Source organism: Propithecus coquereli, unplaced genomic scaffold (assembly GCF_000956105.1).
Source record: "Propithecus coquereli isolate 6110/MARCELLA unplaced genomic scaffold, Pcoq_1.0 Scaffold120, whole genome shotgun sequence".
NCBI classification, from domain to species: domain Eukaryota; kingdom Metazoa; phylum Chordata; class Mammalia; order Primates; family Indriidae; genus Propithecus; species Propithecus coquereli.
The window spans coordinates 4,913,236-4,936,886 of NW_012136081.1; the positions used below are offsets into that span (position 1 = coordinate 4,913,236).

The window sequence follows — 23,651 nt, forward strand, 5'->3', positions numbered from 1 at the left end:
TAGGGGAAGAGGGTGTCATAAAACCAGGGCAAGGATATCATAGCTCCCAAAACCTCTGCAACCCAAGGTCCCATCTCAAACCCCAGTTCTGGACCGTGGACCCCAGGGCACCATGGTAAGAGACAGCATTCCGCAGGCTTCAGAGGAAACGGCCAGGCTGGGAAAGGCATGGCCAGAGCAGGGATGTGGCTTGTGTCTTGGGCCTTACTCAACCTTGTGCCTGGCATGAGCCCACTCCTCGGGGCCAGGACCAAAGCAATCTCGTAGGACGATCTCAAATCCTAACACTGGGAGAGAGGAGGAAAGTCGAGTTTGAATAACCAGGACTCAGCAGCTTCCTACAGGTCAGTAGGCAACTTCCCAGGAAGAGCCCACGTGGCCCAGAGGACACAAATGAGCAAAAACCGCCTTTCCAGAACCCTTTATGATGTCCAACCTCTCCCAGCCCAGGTCTGTCACAGCATCACAGCAAACCTGGCCCATGACAGCTGCTAAGAGTTGCCTCCGGAGCCCAGCAAACCTCTGGCCCTAGGACAAGAGCCATTATCTAAACAGTGCCTCCTAATTTTCTGTCATCTGAGGACGATTTCCACAGTTTCTGCAAAATCTACACCTAAGAGCATGCTCTTAGTATTGTCTTCAAGCCAACTTTGAGACCCCACTGCCCAGCCTTATCCCATGCAGAGGTCTGGTGGCGTGAATACACAGTGTCACCTGCTGATATGTCACTATGACTGGCTCCCGGGCCCCCAGGGGAATGTGGGGTGCCACACTCTGAGGAGCGCTGCTCTAAAAGGGATGCCCCAAATGAGGACAGGACAAGCCCGTGGCACCCAAGGTTAAGGCTGCCGCAGGCCTGGCTCCAGACAGTCTGGAAAGACCTTCAGAAAACATGTTTATAAGAAAACCACCTTTGACAGGGGCCTGAGGCCAGAGGACTACAACAAATCCTGCAGCAACTGACAGCTGTTATGGGCTGAATCTCATCCCCTGCAAAATTCTTACGTTGAAGCCCTAACCCCCGACCTCAGCATGGGACTGTACCTGGAGACAGAGCCTTTCAACAGACAATTAGGTTAAAATGGGGTCACTAAGGTGGGCGCTAATCCAGTCTGACTGGGGTCCTTACAGAAACAGGTTAGGACACAAACACACACAGAGGGATGACCACGTGAGGACACAGGGAGAAGGCAGCCGTCTGCAAACCAAGGAGAGAGGCCTCAGAAGGAATCAGCCCTGCAACACCTCCAGCCTGGGCTACCAGCCTCAAGACAGTGAACATCTGCTGTTCAAGCACCACCGCCCGCTCCCGGTCTGTGGTGCTTCGTCACCACAGCCTGAGCAGACGAGTCACGCCGATGGCACAATACTGGCAGGAGCAGCCGGCACAAAGGTTTGGCTGTGCCCCTTCACCCCCACGCCCATGCCAGGGTCCAGCTCGGTTCTCTCAAGGCTGAGCAGCTGGAAGGACAGCCCCTCCACTGCCCCACAAACTGCCTGTGAACAACCAGCTGTTTCCCAACATCTCTGCCCACCCCCCAGAAGCCACTCCAGGCCTCTGGGACAGTGCCAAGGCCCACCTGGTGACTGTGCAAATCAGTGTCAAGGACAAAAGACAAAGACCTTGGAGAGGACCAGCGTCCAGACCTCTGGGGCAGGACACACAGGAAGAGGAAAGTTTGTCATGGAAATGGAGAAAACCATCTAGAAGGTTTCTTGCGTCAGGGTGGGCTCCGGCCTGTTCCTGGGGTCTCATGAATTTCATCAGGTCAATAAAATCACCCAGTTTCCAAGAGGCAAACGGATCTCCATTTCTACTTGCTGTGCTAGGAGCCGTAATCCCTGGGCAGGTGAGTGCTGGCGCCCGTCACTGAGTTCTCTGGGTGATCAACGACAGGGGAAACTGCGGAGCCCTCACTCACCCAGCGCGGCCCCACTCTGGGCAGACAACCCAGGCCAGCCCCAGCGGCCCCCACTTACCTCTTTAACCCCACTTTTGTCAAGCTCGTGGAAGAGTCTCTGAAACTCGCTGGCTGACAGGGGGACGTCTCCGTAGGAGCGCACCTTCTGCAGAGGAGGGAAAGGCAGTTGGCCGGGGCCAGCGGGAAGTGACGTGGCCCAGAGAAGATGAGGCGCCCAGCCCCACCCCAGCAGGGCTGTGAACAATGGGACTGATCCGAAACCACATCCCCAGTCCTGAAAAGGGGCTGCTGGCCCACGTGACCTCCCGGTGGAGCCCAGAGCAGGTGGGGGCGGGTGCGAGGGAAGCAGTTACCTCTATGAGGGCCTGTTTGTGGAAGCTGCTCAGCTGCACTTTCTGAAGCACATGTAGTAAGTTCTGGGGCTTCACCCCAACTCTGTGGAGGAAAAAAACCCTCGCCTCAGTGAGCACAGCTCCCTCTGAACCCAGGCCTGGGTGGGTCCTGGCGTCCGGCCTGAGCCTCACCACGAATCCACTCTGCAGCCCTGGGCCATGACACGAACCTCTGCTAAGGGCGTCTACCACGGGCCTGCAAGGGACACACTGCTGTGCTCCTTTGGGGAGGGGCACACAGAGACTCCACTGCCACCCAGCAGTCAGGATCAGAACCTTGCACAGTGACATTCTCAAGCTCTCTGCCCTCAGTTCCAAACAGTTCAGCAGAGTGGACAACTGATCCAAGCGCCTCAGGTTCCGACGCCAAGGTACCAGCTTAGAGGTGTGGGAGAGCACAGCGGCAGGAGAGGAGAGCAGGCCAGAGCGGCTCAGCCCTTCACCAGCCCAGGGCCTCCAGGGGGATTCCGAAGACAAATCATGGATTCAGGGCAAGAGCCACGGGAACCACAGAACACTGGGACATGCAGGTGCCGTGATCTGAACGGAGGATTGAGCCCAGCGCAGCTGGGAGGGAGCAAGGTGCAGTCAGTGCCTGGGAAGTCCCTAAGAACACCCCACTCCCACTCCCAAAGTAGCAACGGCACCCACTTCCTCGGAGAGGAGAGGGTCCCAGGGCCCTGGCACTCACCCCTGAGGGGAGGCTTCTCCCTCCCGAGACATGGAGGAGAGGACTTCGTAGGCAGCCCGGGTCCCGAGCCGCCTCCGGAACAGCGAGGTCTGGAGAGATTGCTGCAAGGAGAATGGCTCTGAGTGGCCTGGCCCGGCCCTCTCCTGGCCACACATCCTCTCCTGGGGAGTAGGCAAAGGGGGAGCCTGGACAGCCTCTGAGGGCACCCAGCCCACCCGCAGCCTGGGCAGCAGCAGAAACGGTCACAGAGATTCCAAGGCACAGTCCAGGCAGGAAGAAGCCGGACCCAGGCCCAGCCAGGATTGGTGCCCGACAGCAGCTCGCTGTGCGTTCACCAAAGAACGTGTTTCTTCTCTGTGTCTTTGGGGGCCCCAGCTCCCCACAGGAGGGTGGGAGCCAGCAGCACTGGAAGCCACAATCCTGGCAACTTCCCTCTACAGGGGCGGGGCACAGGAAGGGGACCCTGGGTGGCTGCGGAACAACATGCTTATTATCTCTGGCTCCTCCCCAAGAGGGAGTGACCCTGTCCACCCTCCCACCCCACAGGGAGCCTGGCCAGCGAGCCTGAGGGATCACCCCCCCTCTGGTCAGTTCAAGCCATGCCCTGCCGGCCCTCCAGGGGCAGCTCTGGGCACAGCCCAGCAGGGTGGCGGCTCACTCACCATCAGGTAGCCGCGGAACTGACTGTAGATGATGGCCGTCAGCAAGTTCATCAAAAACAAGCTTCCTTCCAGACGAAAAAGACACGGTCAGAGGAGACCACCCCGCTAGGGAAGCTATGAGGTAGGGGACACTAAGGTAGGGGACACCTATGGGGTCGGGGGTCACCGAGGTAAAGCCACAGGGTGGGGGACACTGAGGTCAAGCCACAGGGTCGGGAACACAGAGGTGAAGCCACAGGGTGGGGGGCAGGGCACACCCGCACTGAGCACACAGGATCCCGTCACCAGGGAAGAATCCTGGCCGCGTGGCCCACACAGACGCGCCCGCACTCACCTATCAGGGTGAAGACTATGAAGAAGATGGCGTAGGCCCGGTTCCTGGAATACGCAGGAATCATCACTGAGAGAAAGAAGACACCCAAGAAGCTGCAATCGCACTGACACCCTCAGTACGTCCCGCCGCGACATCTGCCAGTACATCTGCCCCTCAACAGCGAGGCGGGCCCTGCACAGTGAGCGCGAAGGCCTTCTCGTCCGAATTCCAACCCTCACGCCTCTGCTTGCACGCCCTGGGAACGGGGACTCCTTATCAAGGACGATGGTCCCTAGGCAGAGGTACAGTCGGCCTCCCTGTGACACGCCCGACAGACAGTTCAGCTCTGCCTGCAGGGACTTGCCACGACTCACAGGACACATGTCCAGCAGCACAGCGCTCCCTGGGAGAGGAAGCTCCCTGGCTGCCTCCTGAGAAGGTCTCTATGGCCAGTCACCACCCCTGAGCCCAAAAGGAAAGGCCCCAGCCAGAATGGCCTGGTCACAGCCCAGCCCGACCACGGCCTCTCCAACCTGGCCACACCCGCACCTTCGCGGCCACGGACTCGTCGGCACCATGACACAGCAGGTGCCACAGCCGGCCCAGACCGCAGGGCCTCTCACGTGCAACACTGCCAAGTGGCACCCCACAGCTGGGCCTGGGCGGCCCCCATAGGAAGCCCACTGGCCACCACCACATGACACCACAGAAGGAACACCCATCACTCGTAGCTGCTCAGAGGAGTGAGGAGACAAGGGAAGGAAGAGACCAAGAGAAGAAAAACGAAGAGCGAGCAAAGGCGCAAAATGGAAAGAAAAAGGAAGCAAGTGGGAAAGAGAAGAGGAACGATGAAAAGGACGCTGAAAAAGAATAAAGCGAGGAAGACAAAGAAGAGGGAAGGGAAGGAGAGTGCCACCCTTCACCCCCACCTGCTGAGACACAGGCAAGAACTCCCAGGGGCGCTGAAGCCTGGAACCCTCACCCCACGCGCCCTCCCCCCACGCGCCGCGCCCCACACACACCATCAGGGTTGTTAGCGGTGGTCAGCAGCACCAGGAGCGAAGTCAGAGCATCTGGCAGGTTCCGGAAGTAGGTCATCCTCTCCTTGTTCTGCCCGTCGTCCTGCTCAGAGCAGAAGCGGCAGCTCTAGAAGCCACTGGGCCCTGCCCCACGAGCTGAGGCCACAGGCAGCAGAGCTCCAGGCCCTGGCCCCAGCAACCTGGAAACATCCACCCAGCTGCCTGGTGCCTGCCTCTTCCCATCTTTTCTCAGCAGGCTCTGAGCACACGGCCAAACTCAGAGTCTCTGGGCACAAAAACGGGCGTCCAGAGAGGCCGTGCACCCACAGAGACACTGGCCATCAGAGCAGGCCTGCTCAGAAGCACAGTGAAAAGCCCTCAGCGAGCCTAGCTCAGAGCATCACAGCCTGGCAACCAGCACCCACATTCAGCACAGCCAAGACTCCTGAGCAGGCTGCCACATTGGGAGCAAGAGCTGGAACCTGGGTCATGAATACCCAGGGGAGCCCTCACCCACTCTACAGGCTGTGCATCGGGGGCCACCGGCCACTCATGGGACTCAGAGGCCTTGTGCCGGGCTTATCAGCAAGGGGCGTGTGCACCCGCTGCCTACCCTCTCTCCCTCCAGGGAGGGGTCCCAGCGTCAAAACACAGCAAGCACGTGGTAGCTCCACTCAAGACTCCAAGCCCAGGGCTCTCCCTAAGGTCTGGGCATGTAGGCACCCTCTGCCGCCAAGCCTGCGGACTCCCAACAGGATGGGTGACCCCTGTAAGCCGGAATGGCCGTACAAACCGCAGGGGCAGGTGTACAGCAGGATTCACCCCGCAAACACACAAAACATCTTCTCACTTAGGGATCGTTTCAAAGACAAGTTCCCAGCTGTCGGCCAAGGGCAACTCTGCAAGCAGGCCCCTGCCAGGAGCCACCCACGATGACCACTCTTTGCTGCACAGGCTGCCCTTCCTGCTCGGGGCCCAAGGACACATCACCAACACCACGGCCTCTGAGTCCTCACATATGAAATGGCACTGCCCCCTGGTCTGCCCAGTCAGGGGCCCCGAGGACAGGTGAGCTAACCACTACAGGGGTAGGGGACACAGGGGTTACAAGGTCAGGGGCTCCCTCAGCCGGCACAAGCCAGGGGATGCTGAACAGGGGCACCCAGGGGCAAGGCCCAGCTCCCACCCCAGGCCAGGCTGACAAGGCGGCACAATGGCTGAGGTCAAGGAACCCAGGACAGGTCGGCCACCACCACAGGCTCCTCTGAGCTGCAGAGAACTGGACCCTTGGGCAGAGAACTGGACCCTTGGCAAGACCACAATGAGCAGCTGTATCCCCCACAATTACACAACACCCGCCTTGCTCAGCCCAATTCCCCCTCCTGGGGCAGAAACCCAAGCCTGGGGGAGAAGCCAACCCTGCCAGGCACCTCAGGACACTCGGCATTTCTGGGACGAAGGCCCACAGCCCCAGTCTTGAGGCCAAGGCTGTCACCACCTCCAGCCCCGACGCCGACTCTGGCCACCCGTCCTGGACTCTGAGAAACAGCAGTGACCGCGGCCATCACTGAGATTCCATCAGCTAGTCCCCCTGCAACAGCCCAGCTGCCCCTGCCACCCAGACACGCACATGCTTGGATACAGACACACACACACAGATACACAAAGACACACACAAATACACACACACCTACAGACATACAGACACAGATACACACATATGCATGTGCACACAGTGGGGCTGCGGCCCCTTGGGGCTGACTGCTTCCATCCAGGGGTAGAAGGCGCGGTCTTCAGTCCTCCCTTCCTGGGTGGCACAGCCTCAACCCCAAATATTGCCACAAACTCGTGAAGACCAGCCCTGGCCAAGTGCCACCCACATTCCCAGAACAAAGCAGGAGAGAAGCACCAGGCCCAACAATGAGGAGGACAGTGACCCTGGCCAGGACAGGATAGACACATGGCATCGCAGGTTGGGGGTGGAGGGCAGCAAGGCAGGTGCCAAGGCGGCTAGAGAAGAGGATGTGGAGACAAGAGCAGGGAGAGGGTGCAAGGGTGGGGCCACCCCAGTAAGCCAGTGCCGTCTGGGAGCCACAGTCCAGGAGGGGTGCAGGGAACACTAGGTGTCAGCAGGTGTGACAGGGGCTGGAGGACGAACCAGCAGAATCACTCTCAGTGAATCACTCTCCCCTAGCAGGGAGGGGCAAGGAGGGACACAGGGAGGGGGAGGGAGGGGTAAGGGGAAGGGAAAGGGAGGGTGAGAGGGAGGAAAAGGAAGGAACGAAGTTCGGGTGGGAGGAGCAGGGAGGCTAGAACGGGGACAGGGAGATGGGGAGCGGGGCAAGGGTGTCTCAGGCAGGTGGCATAACCTGGTCCTGGATCTCTGCCAACCTGGCTCAAGAACTAGTGCACAGAGTTTGCACTGGATTAAGTGGGTGAGTGCAGATGACACCAGCCGAGCCCCTCTGTCCATCCCATCGGCCCGCCAGGCACCTCACCTTCTCCCCAGCGAACAGCAGCATCCCGAACATGGTGAAGAGACACAGGTGAATGGCCAGCAGCAGCCCAACGCTAGGGGAGGACACGGGCACTCAGCACGGGACAGAGTGCGGCCCCCAGCCCGAGTGGGATGGGCAGGGCTCAAGAGGGGAGCACTCACGGCAGAGCCAGGCAGCAGCTCGGTCCCGCCCTCTCCCCCAAGCACCTGCCTCGTGCTCAGCCATGGGGTCTAGGACAGGCCTGGTCCTGTCTGGCAGAACCCCCTTTCTTTGGCAGGGAGAAAGCAACCCTGGGGGCCCAGAAGCAGCAGCATGAAAGACCAGGGACCCTCAGAACAGAGAGGCCGCTTCCACCCATCTGGGCTGGATGGTGAGGCGGTCAGGCACGGGAGCCACAGGAGACGCAGCGGCACTGCCACTGGCAAGGACAGAGGGGATGGGGGTTCCGGGCGGCAGGGGAGGCTGGGCCTGGAATGCAGACGAGAGCCCCGTACCTCTGGTGGTGCAGGAACCACGGCAGGAGCCGCTCGGCCTTATAAAGCCAACGCTGAGGGCACGCCAACGCCAAGTGGCGTGGAAGGAGGCAACAGAGGGGAGGGGGCGGTCACAGGGGCACAAGAGAGGACGAGCAGACCCATTGCGGGGGCTATTCACAGGGCTCCCAACCCTTGAACTAGAACCAGAGACCCACCAGCTTCCCCACCAGCCCGGAGGGAGCCAGGGCTGGCAGGCATCCAGGGGGCCTCTCAGACCCCCTCCGGGTCTGAGCACAGCTGCAGAGGAGCCCCACACCGCATGGCCCAACCCACAGGCCTCAACAGCCCACCTGGCCATCTGCGGCAGCGACCACCTGATGCACTTCAAGGTCTTCTTCATCATGGAGGAGTTCTGCAGCAGGAAGAAGGGGCGCAGGAGCCGGCGGACGCGCAGGGGCTGCAAGAGACACGGGCAACTGAGAACCCGCCTGCGTCCTAAGTCCCACCCCACACCTGCCACCATGGGGGCAAACAGACCAGAGACCCCAGTGCCCTGGGGGCCACCCTACGAGCCCCGGGCTCAGAGTCGGGGGCCTGGGTTCCAGAACCAGCTTTGAGGCCCTTCCTGGGCCACACGCCTCCACTCTCCCTCCTTATTGCCGACCTCTGTGTCTCTCGACTCCTGGGCACTGTGGCCAGGCTCCCCCATCTAGCATTTCTGTCCCAGTCCGTATCAGAGCCTGTCCCCCCACTGCCCACCCAGGGCACAGCCAGAAAGGGTGGTGGCCGCCATACCTCCTTCCAGCCCTTGCCACCTGCTCTCAAAGCACCCAACTGCCCCCACGCCCCCATTAAGCTGCTGTCCACCTCTCAGGGGACGGTCCCTGCCTCCTCCCTCCTCAACCACTCCCCTCCTTCCTTCCCTCCCAGAGACAGACACTGTTCCCACACTGTTCCCAGGAGCCCCCACCCCCACCCCCACACTCACACACACACACACACACATCCCCTCTTTCCCCCTTCCCTTCAGGACCCCTGTACAGCCCACCACCTGCCGTTCTGGGAAGCCACCCAGCCCTCTCAAGGGTTGGCTGTCACCTCCCCGCTCCCCCACCGTGACCACACCTTCGACTCACACCAAACCCCCATCTCCCCTTCACCCGCTCCACACTTCCCTGCTCCTGTCCCAATCCATCCTCCTCTCCCAGGCACTGGGACCCACCTGCAGTAACTTCCAGGTCACTAAGCCCACAAACACCTTCTGGCCCTGCCTCGTGCTCTCAGCACCAGATAGGCTGCCCCCAGGTTCCCTGAGCCTACAGCCAGCCCTCCCCACCCCCCGCCAACTGCCTGCACCCCTCATCTCCTCCCTCTGGCCTTACACCCTTGACTCAAGCTCATCCATCCTTGTGACTTTAAGTATCACGTATATGCTTTGGACTCCTCCCATGGTCACTCTCAAATCCAAGATCTCAGTTCCAGTCTCACACTCTCAGCTCCCTGTGCAAAACCAAAACCCTCCGATGGCTGCCAGGCTCTGACTGTGGCCTGCAGGGCCCAGGGGAGCAGGCCCCCCCCAGCCACTCCAGCCCACCCCAGGCCTACCAGCCACAGCCCCTGGCCTGCTGGCTGTCACCCCACTGCTATCTCAGCATAAAGCGGAAGCGCTGCCTCCCCTAGCACTGCGCTCTGGGTTCCTTTCCATCCTGGCACCCATCACGCTTTGGATGAACTCGGTGGGGAATCAGCCACCACCTCACAGCCCTGCAAACACCACTTCAGGTCAAAGAACGCATCTTACAGCGCAGCCCCAGCAACCCCTGACAGCAGCCGGCCTGCAGGACCGGTGCAAGAGCCTTAGGGAGACTCAGTGACACTGCCAGCTGTAGGCTACAGAGCACAGCACAGGCTCTGAACCCCTCGCCACTTGGCAGGGCTGTTCCTCCCCCAGCCAGGACTCACTGGGACCCAGGGTGAGGAGACAGGAGTGGCAGCATCTCCACTTCCCATTCCCACCTTTCTGGGCTCCCCTGGTCTAGAAACATCTGATTCCGAGGGGGGATGCTTCCAGCAGGGACACACGCTGGACCCACTGGGTTGGACCATAACTTGTTCATAGAGGGGGGCTGATGTGCTGGGGGGGCGGTAAAGGATGCCAATTTCCAACGACAGATGTTACCCCGAGAGCAAAACAGAGGGCAGGTCAGGGGTCTTCTGGGGCATCTCTTAATACTCCCACATCCAACAGGAAAAATTAGCAGAGAACTCCAGCCATCAGAAGAAAGCAGGACCACCAAGGACTCGGTCCCTCGGGAATGAGGGTGAAGAACCCAGACCAGCTGGAGAAGTGGATGAGGCAAAGGGACCGTGGAGTGGGTGGCAGAAAGGACTAGGAATAGCAGGCCCACAGCCAGAGCAAAATCAGCACTGTCTGTCAGCTGTGCGTGTTTTCTCCCTTGCTGGTTATGTAGGCATGTGTTTGTGCTTATTAATGAATCTCTGTCCTCCCTCCTTGCCCCTCCTAATTTCATATAAGGATTCCCAGTGGTAGTTTACAATTTAGCCTGTAAGTTACAGAACATCCACGGGGCCAACAGGACAGATACCACGCCCATGACTAAGAAATGGCAGCTGCTGGGCGGCCCCTCTCCCCTTTCTGGGGAGGGCATGGGAGCCCCTCCTTGGCAGGGAGGAGGGCTGCATGTTAGCAGGTGGGAAGCTTTCATGCATGGACGTAGGAGGAGGCTGTGGAGCTGAGCCTTCCACCCACCCTTCGGCTCTGCCGTGCTGCGGGGCTGCGACCCCACCACTTCTCTGCCCGGCGGCAGCTGTTAGGTGCTACCAGCAGGGGCCTTGGGGGAGGCTTCCAGACAGGAGGTGGGGTTAGGGCTCACTCCCTTCCTACCACAGGCTATTCCTACTGGCCGCGCCCAGAGCTCCCAGCCTCCCCGGTCAGCACTCCTGGAACCAACGTCACCAAGCCTCTGGAAGGCCCCAGCACCCATAGGGCAGCACCCCTTCCCAGAGGGCAGAGGGCAGGGTCCCAGCTCTATGGGCCCCACTGAACGCCCGGGTGCTAATAACCCAACCTCTTCCCTGCATTCCCCCAGCCCAGGGGAGGGGCTGCTTCCTGCTGTTCCGCTGTGTCCCGCTGGGTTCCTGGTTCACTTTTTTTGGTTACTTAACATCTCTGTCCCTATGTTCAATTCTCTCTACTAAAGCAACTGGGGGGTTTCTGCTTCCCTGACAGACCCCAATGGGGACTGCTGACTGCACACCAGCCTTGCCCAGCTCCATCCCACCAAAGCACGGGAGGCGCTTCTGTGCTCTGAGGGGAAACAGATTCTGCAGTGGAGAGGCTCGCGGGCGGCAGGGAAGTGGGTTTCCCACTGCCAGGCCTCACAGAGCTTTGGGCATGCAACTGTTGGGCACGGTGAGGCCCCAAGTGGCACCTTCATGGGGGACTCAGCCAGTTGAGGAACTCGGCTGAAAAGTGCAGAGCCGAGGATTGGGGTCCAGGGACTTGCTCCCAGATCCTCCCCTCACCAAGGGAGCCTCAGGCCTTCTCTAGGCCTCAGCGTCTGCGCCTGCAAGGTAGGGACAAGGCTTCCAGGCCAAGGGGGACTTAAGTACCACAGAAAGTAGGCAGTGCCAGATGAGTGTCTAAGACAGTTGCAGGCCGTGGACCCCCGCCCCACTGCTCACCTGGGCAGCTGTACCTCACACCCACACCCTCGCAGGGCTCCCTGCCTCGCCACCTACCTCCCGACAAAGGAGACTCACGGACACGGTCCAGTCTACCAGGGACACGACCAGCACCCCGAGGTAGCCCAGCAGCCAGAGGTTCTTCTGGAAATGAGCCCGCCCAAACAGGTAGCCCTGCAAGAGAGACAGGGGTGAGCCAGCAGGCAGTCACACAGACGCTGGCCCTGCAGCCAGCCGGAGGGGGTCGGTGCGGACCAGCAGGGATCAGGGCGGACAGAGCACACAGAGCTCTGTCCATGGGACAACACGGAGAAGCGGGAGCTGAGCAGGGATTGGGGCCCAGAGCTCCCATCTCAGTGACTAGCGACTGGCTGTGCAACCTCAAGCACAGCACCTAACCTCTCTGACCTCAGCTTCCTCAAAAACTGGTAACAGTTTTGTAATGGGCTTCCTGCCTCCAGAGGTCACAGCTTGCAGACGTGCCCTCTCACCTTCTGAGACTTCCCAAAAGTGCCAATCATTCAAAAACGCTAATGACAACTTCTCATCAGTTTCAGTTCCAGTTTAAAACCCCCCAAACCTGCTAATCACATGATAGGCTAAAAATGAAGAAACAAGAAACTGTCTTGTGGCCTGCAATCACACACGCCAGGGTCCAGCCACACCCCTCAGTCAGCACACAAGCCACCCGTCCCACAGGGGACTGCCAGGCAGCGCTAGACAAAGCCACCATGTGACCATGACCAGAAGGCCATGCAAGCCCACAGGCCAAGCCGAGGAGCAGCAGGGCTGACCCTGTGGAAGGCAGCAGCCTGGGGCACAAGCTAACGCCGTGGATGTGGACGTTATGGCCCTGGGACCACAGAGCCGGAATCAGGGGCAACAAAACGTGTGCCCCACACCAGACCCAGCACCCTGAGCCTCACTGGAAAGTCACTAAGGCTCTGTCAAGGCTCAGAAGCTTAAATGAACAAGGGAGGGCCCACCTGCAGCTTCCAGAAGGACGTGGGCACAGACAGAATCCACTCGGACATGCAGGAGCTGCTGTGTGGGTAAGAGACCCCTTTCTGCCCCACCCAGGTCCTCTCTCCTCCCTTGGGGGTGTCAGGGTGAGCCGTGAAGAGACCACCCGGTCCTCACTTGTTCGGACCTCTCCTCACAGTGGCACAGCCAGACCCGGGACCCTGCTAGGCTGCACCACCCCCACCCACCACCCCACCCCCGCTGCACGGCCTGGACTTCTGGAGAGGGAGAAGAGCTGACACAGCCTCTGCTTCAGGGCCCAGACTTGCCCAGGAAACCCGGGGCTTTGCTCAGCGGGTCACGGTGCAGTCAGGAAAGCTGGCAGCCACCTCAGCAGCATCAGAAATACATGGGGAAAGCACGGTCAGGGGCGGGACGGCCAGGGCCACTGCGGAGGAGCGTGGAGGGCCTCGGAGCCTGAGCTGACGCCCCTCACCTTCACAGAGAGGTCGGCCACGAAGACCAGCAGGCAGAGCACCTCCACGCTCTCCGTCAGGCCGCATGGAGGCTCCCAGGGCGGGGAGCGGTAACGCACGTCCGCCGTTCTACTGAGCGAAGAGGGGGTCTCGATAAAAGCCAAAGACAGGATCAAGTAAATGGTGAAGTTCAAAGACCTGGAAAGAGGACAAAAACTAGTTAAAATGCAAGAATCATCAGCCCTCCATGGCCAAGAGGCTGATGAGCAGGATCGACTCCACCGGTCCAAACGGCAGGAACTGGCACTCCTTGGGCCGTAGACTCTCACGACTGCAAATATCACTGATCTAGTCACAACTCAATTGCCTTTGGCTGATCTAAGCGTTCTGGAAAGGAACCCCCATCACCAAAGGAGCCCTTCTAGCTATAGGCTGGGCCCCTTTCCAGGGAGGAGGGGGCTAGCGCCCTCCTCTGCACTCGTGGGGAAGGGAGCCTGCCCAGCCCCTGAGGCCAGGTGTGGTCCCCAGCACAGGTGAGGCCAGCCTCCCACCACCAAGCTAGCCTGGGTGCATCCTCACCGTTGGCACAGGTTCGAGTAATACCGTCGGTAGAGCCACAGTGAGCGGGCGTCCATGCGGTGGTTGATGGAGCGGTACTGGAAATGAAAGGTCGCGCAGAGGGACATGAGCAGCATCCCCTGGGTGCTGCGCACGCTGTGTGTCCTGCCCGTACCCCCTCACCACACGGCCTCAGGCAGCGCACCCTTCCCACCGAGACAGGCCCGAGTTGGCCGATGGGCTATGGATGGCAGGGCTTGTTCCAGCACATGGGCAAGGCCTGCCCTGACCTAGCAGGCTCAGACCATTACAAGCTGCAAGGTATACCCAGCAAACCGAGCACTCCTTGAGGGCCAGACATCCAGGGCCGGCAGGTGCACTGAGCAAACACTCAGGGAACATTTGCTGAAGGTATAGCCGAGTCCTCTGTCCGCCCGCAAAGCCCTCTTCTACGTGTAAGGCTGACCCTCCCAGCCCCAGGGCAACTGAGTCATCTTCAGAATGGCCCCTCAACCTAGGACCTAGAACGGGGTGGTTCATGACAGGCTTTGGAAGGTGGTAAGTCAATGAAGCAAATGGTTCCAGGACTCAGAAGACATCCCTCGGGGGACTCAGGAGAGCCAGGCCCAGAGGCCCAGCCACCACTGTTATCTTAACCGTTATCTTAACCAAAGTCCAGCAGCTGAGGCCTTGGCCCAGGACAACACGGAATGGTGGGGCCAGAGAGGCTCTCGGCCAGTAGGAAGCCATCACCCAGACCCAGCCATAGGGTGCAGGCACCACCCACCTTAATCGCGTCTTCGATGAAGACCACAGCCTGGTCAATGCAGAGGCCCCACCTGGCCGCAGCACCTGCAGGCCGAGAGGACACATTGGGCAACTGAACGGGATCACGTGGCCTCACCCTTACGGGACGATCATGACCAAGAAGAGAAGCTGGCTGCGGCTCCTTCCAAGGCTCCATTTGTAAGGAGCTGCCTTGCACCCTGCAGTGTGTCCAGAAGACGGGACCCCTCCTTGGCAGCACCGTGCGTGCCCTAGGCAGGGTCCAAACCAGGTAAGGAGCCACTGCATCAGTGCACGGGAACCGGGCAGGCCCAGAGGGGAAGCAGCTCTGCATGGAGAGCACAAGCACCGGGTGGCGCCCGTGAGAAGCAGCACATTCAGCAGGGCCCTGGACCAGACTCGGGGCTCAGGGCCAGCTCTCCCACGTGCTGGCATGGAGACTGCGGTATCTCCTCCTCTGTCAAATGGGGGTGGAATGGCTGTCCCGCTCAGCTCCCTAGAGAGTGCCATGAGGTGCAAGGTGGGAGTGCAGGAGCCCCCTGCCAGACCTGGCTCGTGGAGCGTGCTCAGTAACGACGGACTGCCATCACTGCTCTGCGTAGTCCCACACGCCCTTTGCCAGGACGCTGCACCCAGTGTCCTGCCTACCCTCTGTCAAAGGACACCATGGATTTAACACTGACATGTAAAGCTGACATCTAGAACCAGAAGGTACCGCCCTGACTCTTCATCAAACACTGAGACTACCAAGGTCCCATCCCTGCACATCACGGCCCAAAGGATCAGGTGACCTCACCCAAATCAACAGCAGGGTCAGCACCCAAGGAGCATCCAAGCCCCCCAGGGCCCTGCCAGCACCCTCCTTGGCAAAGGGTGGCTGCCTGCCTTCATCAACCAAAGATTTGAGTTGTCACAGCACAACCTCTCCCAGAGGGCCTGGGAGAGGATAGCAGTTGGCTCCTGACTAGGAGGGGCCTTCCGGAAAAGTCAGGCGGTGGAAAAGCCAGGTCCCAGCACCCCAGCCCACTTACCTGCCCAGGAGCTGCAAGCTGGCACACTGGGTCATCACTGCAGGTGGGCTTGGGGTGCCCCCTGCGGAAGCTGCCGTGCAAAAAAGGGAGAGGGGAAGCCTAGGGAGCTGAGGCCCACAGCAGCAGAGCAGGCGGGAGGCTGACGTCCCACTTCCCGTGGCCCAGGAGCCCAGGACAGCTCACAGGTCAGGGCCTGGAGATGAGGTGCCAGCCCACACTGCCCGCCATCCCTGGGGAGGCAGCTGCTCCTGTCCCAGGGCTCGTACTGGGGGACATGAGACAGAGGCAGCTGGGCCCAGGGACTGATCAGAGATGTGGGTGACCTCACAGAGAGAGAGGCAGGAGGCTGGACCCCATCCTGGCTCTGCCATGGCCTTGCTGTGTCACCCAGAGCAAGCACCTTCCCTCTGCCTGGGCCTCGGTTTCTTCACACGTACAACCAGGAGGCTCACCCCGAGGACTTCTAAATGTTTTCCCAGGGAAGCTCTGAAAGGCGTAACTGCTAGGATCCCCTGAAAGCGTCCTGGGAAGCTGTGAACAGTAGCCAGGCTGTACCTTTGCTGTATCTGCAGAGCCCATGACAGCGCAGGGCTTGGGCACACAGTGATGCTCAAAGCTGATTCATCCAATGAGTAAATGAACAGCCCGAGGGGAGCCTGGAGGGCAGGTGGTCTAGAGTCCCCACGTTGGGGACCCTGGGGAGAGACAGCATCTCAGACAAGAAGAGTCAGGCTGCCGAGGGCCCGGGCATCACTCTGGCCCCAGAACTGCAGGAGGGGCTCACGACCACCCAGGCAGGCCATCACAGGCAAAGTGGGATGGGCACCCCTGAAACTGCCTAGCTACTCATGGTTCCTTACACCTGGCTTTTTGGTTACTGCTTTGTAAAATTCTAGGTCCGGCCACCCAATCTTGCCCAGTGTCCCACCCTGCAGCAGGCTGAGGATCTTGTCACAAATGCTCAGGAGCACATCACAGCTTTCCACAGGGCCCCACTATGCAGGCCCACACTCCGCCCCAGCCTGGCACCGCAGGGCCCCAGGTCTGCCTACCCACCTCCTCTCCTGTTGCTTCCCCACCTCACCCCTCCATGCCACTCATTCTAAACCTGGCTCTGCCAAGGCCATGCTCTCCGAAGCCACCAAGCCCCCGCCCAGGCTGTTGCCTCTGCCAGGAGCACCGTCCTCCAACTTGTGGGTCCAGGGACTCCCCTGGGGCAGCTCACCCTGCCCTGAGATCATCACTCTGGGTAGCAATCACCTGTCCACACCCCATCACCCCACTGGGGCACAGCAGGTCAGAATGTTGCTTCAGAACACAGAGGACAACGGGGGCTCAACGCTGCACCCCACACATCAGCCCTGGACTGGTCTCCGTGCCCCAAGCCTCTGTTCCCCAACACCCAGGTCTAAACCCCCGCTTCCCTGCTACTCCAGGCTCCACCTGCACAACCTGTGTAGGGCCTTGGCCAGCGTCCTCTATGACCCTGGGCAAGTCCTTTGACCTCCCTGTGCCCTGGTTCCTCACAGACCCTACCCAACAGGAGTTACACATAGATTGAACAGGCTACTGAAGCCAGAGTGCTTTGCAAAGTAAGCACTTCATAAACGTTTCCTATGAGTCTAAAAGCTTCTATGGTACAGCAATCCTTTGTCCTCTGACTTTTTCATAACCAGTCAAAGGGTGTTTTCTGACCCAGAAACAAGAGAAAGCAACTGTCCTCAACCTTTGGCCATGGCCTCATCAGGTGCGGCTGACTCAGAAAGACCCAGCTGCAGGGTCCACTGGGATCCTCAGGGCATCCAGTAGCAGCAGGATTTGTGAACCCAGAGCACAGGGCCCTCGTCTCAGAGCCCCACACGGGCACTGGCACAGACTGAATGAGCCTTTGAGTCTCCATTGCTCCTGTGCTGTGTGGGCCTAGCCGGGCAGCCTGGACAAGAAGAGTCAGAACACAGAGTGTCCTGTCCACATTCTCAGAAGCCCTCACTGAGGCCACAGTGTGGGGACAAAGAGCCCCCCCCACAGAGCCCCCTCTTGCCAACCACACTGCCAAGCCTTGGCCCCTATCTCAACAGAGCAGGTCTCATTTGCCAGACGTCCGCTCTGCCAGGGCCAGGACCTGCAATAATGAATGGACTCCTACCTGGGACGGCCATCAGCACCCCACACTGGCCTACTGGGCCCTGTGCTAAGGGCAACCTCTGGATCTCTCTGAATCCTCACAAGGCCCCTCTGGGCAGCCCCTATTACCACCCCCTTTTATCGAGACTCACACAGGTTAAGCAACCTGCCAAGGTCACACAGCCAGGAAGGGGCAGCCCTAAAAACGAACCCAAACCTCCAGACACAAAAGTCTGTGTCCCCTCAACACTGCGATGTCCTACGTGTCTTGTCAAGGGACCTGCAAGGCCTTGTCCCTGCAGACCTCATTCCTGACTGGTCCCAGGAGACAACTGCAGAACTTCTTGCGGGCAGCCTCTGAGGAGGGCAGACAAGGTGGCCACCTCAGCCTCTAGTTTTTTCATCAAACCCTGTCAGGGACCTCCCAAAGGCCCCCCATTCCTGCATGGATGGGCTCAGGATACAGACCAGTGGGTGGGGACCATGATTCCAACCCGATCCCTTCCCGTCAGAAGAGGGAAAAGAAGTCTAGAGAGGGAAGTGGCCCAGGCACCAACGCCAAGAGCGGTACTAGCAGCAGCTGCACCAGAACAGAGTGCTGTGACCTTGCGCAGGTCTCAGGGCTCCTCTGGGCCTCAGTTTCCTCATCTGTAAAATGAAGCTGAGCCCCTCCTGCCTCTAACAGCACCTAATCCCCCAGACGTCAGCCAGGGATGATTCAACAATCTTCAGCCAGGAGGTAAACAGGAAGGGCAGAAGGGCAGAAGGGAGGTGAGGAGAGGACGCTGGGACTGGCGCAAGGCATTTAGAAGCAGCCCAACGGGAAGTGGGACCAGGAACGGCGCTGCAGAAAAGACAGGCAAGTCGCTTCTAGCTGGGCTGAATCCCAGCTCGGCCACTCACTGGCTATGTGACCTTGGCTAGAGTAACGCCTCTCTCTGAGCCTCAGCTTTCCCCGTTAGAAATGGGAAAAATCAAAGCGCTGCCTCCAGGGTGTGGGCCCGGGCCGGCACGCGGAAGGGCCGCAGGGGCTGCCCCAGGACTCTCCGCCCGGCGACCCCGGGCCGGGGCCTCCGGACGCAGCCCACTCGCCCTCAGACAAGCGGCTTGCCCGGCGCCCGCTCGGACCCGGCCGGTGTGGGCGCGCCCGGTCGCGACGCGCGGTGCGGGGACCGCAGGATGCCCACGCACGACGCGGTTCCCGGGATGCTCCAAACCTCTCAGACTCCCCTGTCCCGGGCCCGGGCCGCTCACCAGAGCTGGCCTGGACGCTGCGGCAAGTGGTCAGCCCCGCCGGGCAGTCGCCGCTGCCGCCGCGGGCCCGGCCCAGCAGGGGCTCCGACTCCGCCCGAGGCTTCGCCATCCGGCGCTCAGGACGCGACCCTCACAGAAGCTCCCGTCCCGCGAGCGACCGACCCAACTGCGCAGGCGCAGCGCCCCGCCCCTGGCGTTCGGAGGAGGAGCGGAGAGCACGATGTCGCACGGACGCTCTTCACTACCAGCCAATGAGAACGGAGGTCTCGTGCGTGGGGCGGGGCTTCAAGGTCACGCCCCCGGGGGTGGGGCTCCGCTTCCTTCACCCGGAGAGGGGCGGCACCTTGGGCTTGAGGACGCTCTGAGGGCTGGGGGGCCTTGCCGCAGTGGTCGGTCTAGGACCCAGAGCACAGCTTGGGCCCTTCCAGACCTACTGAATCAGAAACTCTGGGCGCAGGGCCCAGGAATCTGTGTTTTAACAAGGATTCAAGATGATTCAGATGCATGTGAGTATTGGGTACATGGCGGTGATTGCAAGGGACACCCCCAAAATGGAACTCGAGTTTACCCTCTGATAATGAAATTGGGAAAATTAAATAGAATTAAGGGTAAAGTTTAAAAGCACAAATGACACACTTGAAAAGATATTTACAACATATCTAAAATTAGTACGTAAAGAGCTTGTATTCGTTCTCTATTGCTGCAGTGACAAATCACCGCGAACTTAGCGTAAAACAGCTCCCCTTTATTATCTCTCAGTCCTGGAGGCCAGAAGACCAGCGGTGTGACTGGGTTCCTGTCTCAGAGCCTCACAAGGCCAAAGTCAAAGTGTCTCTGAGCTCTTATCTGGAGACTCTGGGGAAAATTCACTTCCAGGCTCAGACAGGATGTTGGCAGAATTTGTTCCCATGGGGCTAGGACTGAGGTCCACGTTTTCTTGCCGGATGTGGCCTGGGTGTCATTCTTATCTCGGAGTGGCCACTGCATTCCTTCCAGCATGGATCCATCCCCTCCCCCATCAAAACCAACAAGAGCACACTGAGTCCTTGTCATGCTTCAAATGAGCTGCTTGAAGATGCAACAAGATGCTCCAAATCTCTCTGACCTCCCCCTGCCACATCTCTTTGCTTTTTTTGCCCCTTTTTGCGGGGTTAAAATACATATAAAATTTGCCTTCTTAACCATTTTTAAGTGTACAGCTCAGTGGTATTAAACACATTCATAACGCTATGCAACTATCACCACCGTCTGTTTCCACAACTGTTTTCATCTCACAAAACTGAAACCCTGTCCCAATTAAACACTAACTCCCCATTGCCCGCACCGCCCAGCCCTTGGCAACCACCATTCTCCTTTCTGTGATTTTGACTACGCTAGGTACCTCATAGAAGTGGAATCACGCAGTATCTTTCCATTTGCAACTGGCTTATTTTATGTAGCACAATGTCCTCAAGGTTCATCCATGCTGCAGTATGTGTCAGAAGTTCCTTCCTTTTCAGGGTTGGATAATATTACCCTGTACTTACACATGACATTTTGCTTATCCTTTCATCCGCTGATGGGCACTTGGGTTGCTTCCACCATTTGCCCATTGTAAATAATGTTGCTATGTACAAATATCTCTTCAAGACTCTGCTTTCAATGCTTTTGGGTACAGACCCACAAATGGAATTGCTGGATCATGTAGTAATTTATTTTTAGTCTTTTGAGGAACCACTATATTGTTTTTCACAGCAGCTGACCTTTTTACATTCTCGCCAGCAGTGCACAAGGGTTCCCATTTTCTCCACGTCCTCACCAACACGTTATTTTCTGGGTTGTTTGGTTTGACAGTAACCACCCCAATGGGAGTGAGGTGATACCTCATGACTGTTTTGATTTGCATTTCCCTAATGATTAGTGATGTTGAGGATCTTTTTATGTGCTTATTATTTCTGCACTTGAGGGGGCCCAGCTGGCCCCTAAGAGGGGTCCCTGCTCCATCTCAGGGTCATCTTAGAAAGCTGCCTACCACAATATGTAGTGTGGAAGTCAGCACGTGAGACTGTCGGGTCGGCAGTCTCCTTCTGAGTTCCTGGTGTGTTCTTGGCAGAAGAATGACCAGACACACCAAAAGCAAGGCAAGCAAGAAACAAAGTTTATTGAGGAAGGACAAGATAGGTTTACAGAGCGAGTGTAAGATATAGGTTCACAGAGCAAGAGCAAGATACATTCACCAAAGATAACAAAAAGAGCCCTGTCGTAACAGGAGGTCCCCAATTATGGTCTGGGGTCCCGTGTTATAGTGTTTAAGCTGGGCCCTCCTCGTGGTTCAAACATCACCATTGAACCATTTTGATGGACAGTTGAGAGTTATATAACCCGAGTCTACCACGTGTGCGGATTTCCCATGAGCCTCTCTGAAAGCCCATTAGGCGGGTGAACTGCAATGTAGATTTAAGCTAATGACGTGATAATTAGCCTTAGGTTGTTCTAGCTCACCTTCCAGACCTTATTGTACCTGTGCTGTTTGGCCCACCTCAGGCTGGGGAATCCTCTGTATTCTTTTGCAATTGGCATGCTAAGTTCTGATTGGCAGGGTGTTCCCTCCTCCCCCAGGTGTGGCAATTGTTGGGGTGCCCACCTTTGTCCCCAGGAGGGGCTAGAGGTCCCTCGCTGTCTACCTAACAAGACTTTACATTAACATTCATTCCTTTGCCCCCGGTCCCCAGTCCCACACCACAGTTCTCATCTGGTTCTCACATCCAGCCTGTGAACTGAGAGAGCTGTCACCTTCCTGAGTCAGCAGATGAGGAAACTGAGGCTGGAGGGCGTCTGTGATGTTCACCTAGCGAGCCGCATCGCCTAGTGAGCTGGAGGCACGGTGTCCTCCGAAAACAGCACTGGCACGTCATCCACCGCGTCCGCAGACCTGTCCAGGGTGGGATGAGTCGGGAAAAGTGAGTCTGAGCCCAGAGGGTAAACTAGTGGCAGCTCAGCTGGGATTGCCATCCACAGCCACAAAAGAGCAGCTTCCTCCTGCAAATGGAACGGCCCGATAGAGTGTCCAGGCTGAGTGTGAGCTAGTGTTGTGCGATGAAGAGGAGAAAGTGCCTCTGCATGGAAATCCAATCCCAGCCCTGCCCCCAGGCAGGAAAACAACCCGGAGATTCATAAGGGGACTCTGTCCTTCTCTCTCCCGTCCCGCCCCAATAAATCAACCAAGAAACGCCCCAACCGCACAGCTGCGCTCTCCAATGTGCCTTTTGTTGCCTGTCCATGCCATGTCCTTTGGAACCTGCAGTGGAGAAAGACATCCTCTTGGTGGGGACACTGACTTTGGCTCAGCTCAGGGGTCCCTTATGTCATACCAGGGCCGCTTCTAGAGGCTCCGCCATCCAACAAGAGCTTTTTCTCCCAAACTTGGTTTGAATGTCAGAAATGCCCCACGGGCTTCCAAACTCTGCCCTGGCTGTGTGACTTTGGGCAAAGTGCCCACCATTTCTGCGTCTCAGCTCCTCCCTTTTTTATAGTGGGAATAACAGTATCTTCCTGTGGCTGCCGGGGCGTCTACAACGTCAGACGAGGAAGGCACTTCGATCGAGGCCACCTGAGATGGAGAAAGTCCGTGTGAGGCAGGGAGGGCCCTCTCCCCAGCAGGAACCTCCCAAGAGGGACCCAAGCGTCCTTGCAGCCTAGAGTCACTGGCCATCTGACGTCAGGCCCCCCAGCCTGTTCTAGATGCTTCCAGCCACACTTACTTCCTCCCGGGGTGCACCAGGCCAGCCCCCCACTGGGGAGCCGGGTTTCCTCTGTTCAGCTGCATGGACAGAGAGCATGTGCCTACGTAGGTCCTTCTAGCTTTATGGTTTCCATTTATTTACTTACTCATTCACCCACACATCTATTGAGCACCTACTACATACCATTAACTATTCTAGGCATTATTGAATAATTCAAAAGGTCCTCATTTTTAGTTTCTGGTAACTTCTTAAGTCACATGGAAGAAAGGAAAACTGACCGGGCCTCACTGTCAACCGGGCAGAGCCTGGGCCCCCATCCCGCCCACCGCCAGCCCTGTGAGCTCGGGCAGCCCTGATGCCTCGCTGGGCCTCAGTTTCTGCATCCATAGAATGGGGGTGACAATGGTGATGGCCCCAGGCTTGCAGACAGGAAGGACATGCAGTAGGGCCTCCGCCGGCTTCCCGCCATTCCACCCCTTCCCTTCACACCCATCTCTGGGAGAAAAATAACACAGTGTTTTAAGATCACAAGGTATTCTCTGATCCTTTGTTACACTTCAGCCCTGAAACTGCGTCAGAGAGCAGCCGAGCAATCATCCCTCTGTTGCACTTGGAGAAACTGAGGCTCAGAGACTCCATGTGCTTGGTTCACAGTCGCACAGTGAAGTGAGGGGCGCAGTGAACACCAAGCCTGGCCCCAAGACGGGAAGGAGAGTGCACGAGCTGGGCACAGGGCCAGAGGCCAGGTCGTGGGTGAGCAAACCCCTCGTCCTTGCCCTGGGGACCAGCCGCTGGGAAAACCAGATGCTTCCCAGGCCGGGCGCAGGCCGTGCGCTATTCTGAGTTCTCTTACTCATGACACACACTACAAGAATCTGGGGGGCCCCAGATTGTTGCGTTGGGAACCAAGCTGCCGTGGTGGCTCAGGGGAGGGGCCGTGGGGGGCAAGAGTCACGGTGGAGTGGGGGAAGGGGAGTGGAGAGGAGCCAGCCCGAAGCTGAGCCCGGAGGCCTGCCGGGCTGGGGTGCAGCTCTGGGGAGAAGGCTCAGCAGGACACTC

The 23,651-nt window shown here is 58.6% G+C and overlaps 1 protein-coding gene across 5 annotated transcripts in view; it reads right to left on the bottom strand.

The window, feature by feature from the left end:
• Positions 1-19,492, bottom strand: part of TPCN2 (two pore segment channel 2) — a 31,769-nt gene extending 12,277 nt beyond the window's left edge. For 3 of the 5 annotated variants that reach the window (XM_012665650.1, XM_012665651.1, XM_012665649.1), the window contains exons 1-12: positions 14,463-15,041; positions 13,697-13,773; positions 13,138-13,315; positions 11,736-11,852; positions 8,324-8,430; positions 7,498-7,570; positions 5,003-5,102; positions 4,002-4,067; positions 3,668-3,732; positions 3,006-3,106; positions 2,276-2,357; positions 1,981-2,067 (exon numbers count right to left, since the gene is read on the bottom strand). In XM_012665650.1, the coding sequence (XP_012521104.1) occupies positions 1,981-2,067; positions 2,276-2,357; positions 3,006-3,106; positions 3,668-3,732; positions 4,002-4,067; positions 5,003-5,102; positions 7,498-7,570; positions 8,324-8,430; positions 11,736-11,852; positions 13,138-13,315; positions 13,697-13,773; positions 14,463-14,795 (1,386 nt within the window). In that variant the 5' untranslated portion in view covers positions 14,796-15,041. Of the gene's footprint in view, positions 1-1,980; positions 2,068-2,275; positions 2,358-3,005; positions 3,107-3,667; positions 3,733-4,001; positions 4,068-5,002; positions 5,103-7,497; positions 7,571-8,323; positions 8,431-11,735; positions 11,853-13,137; positions 13,316-13,696; positions 13,774-14,462; positions 15,042-18,870 lie in introns of those variants that run through there. The other 2 variants (XM_012665653.1, XM_012665652.1) reach the window with 2 other exon arrangements.
• Between the last annotated feature and the right edge of the window lie 4,159 nt (positions 19,493-23,651).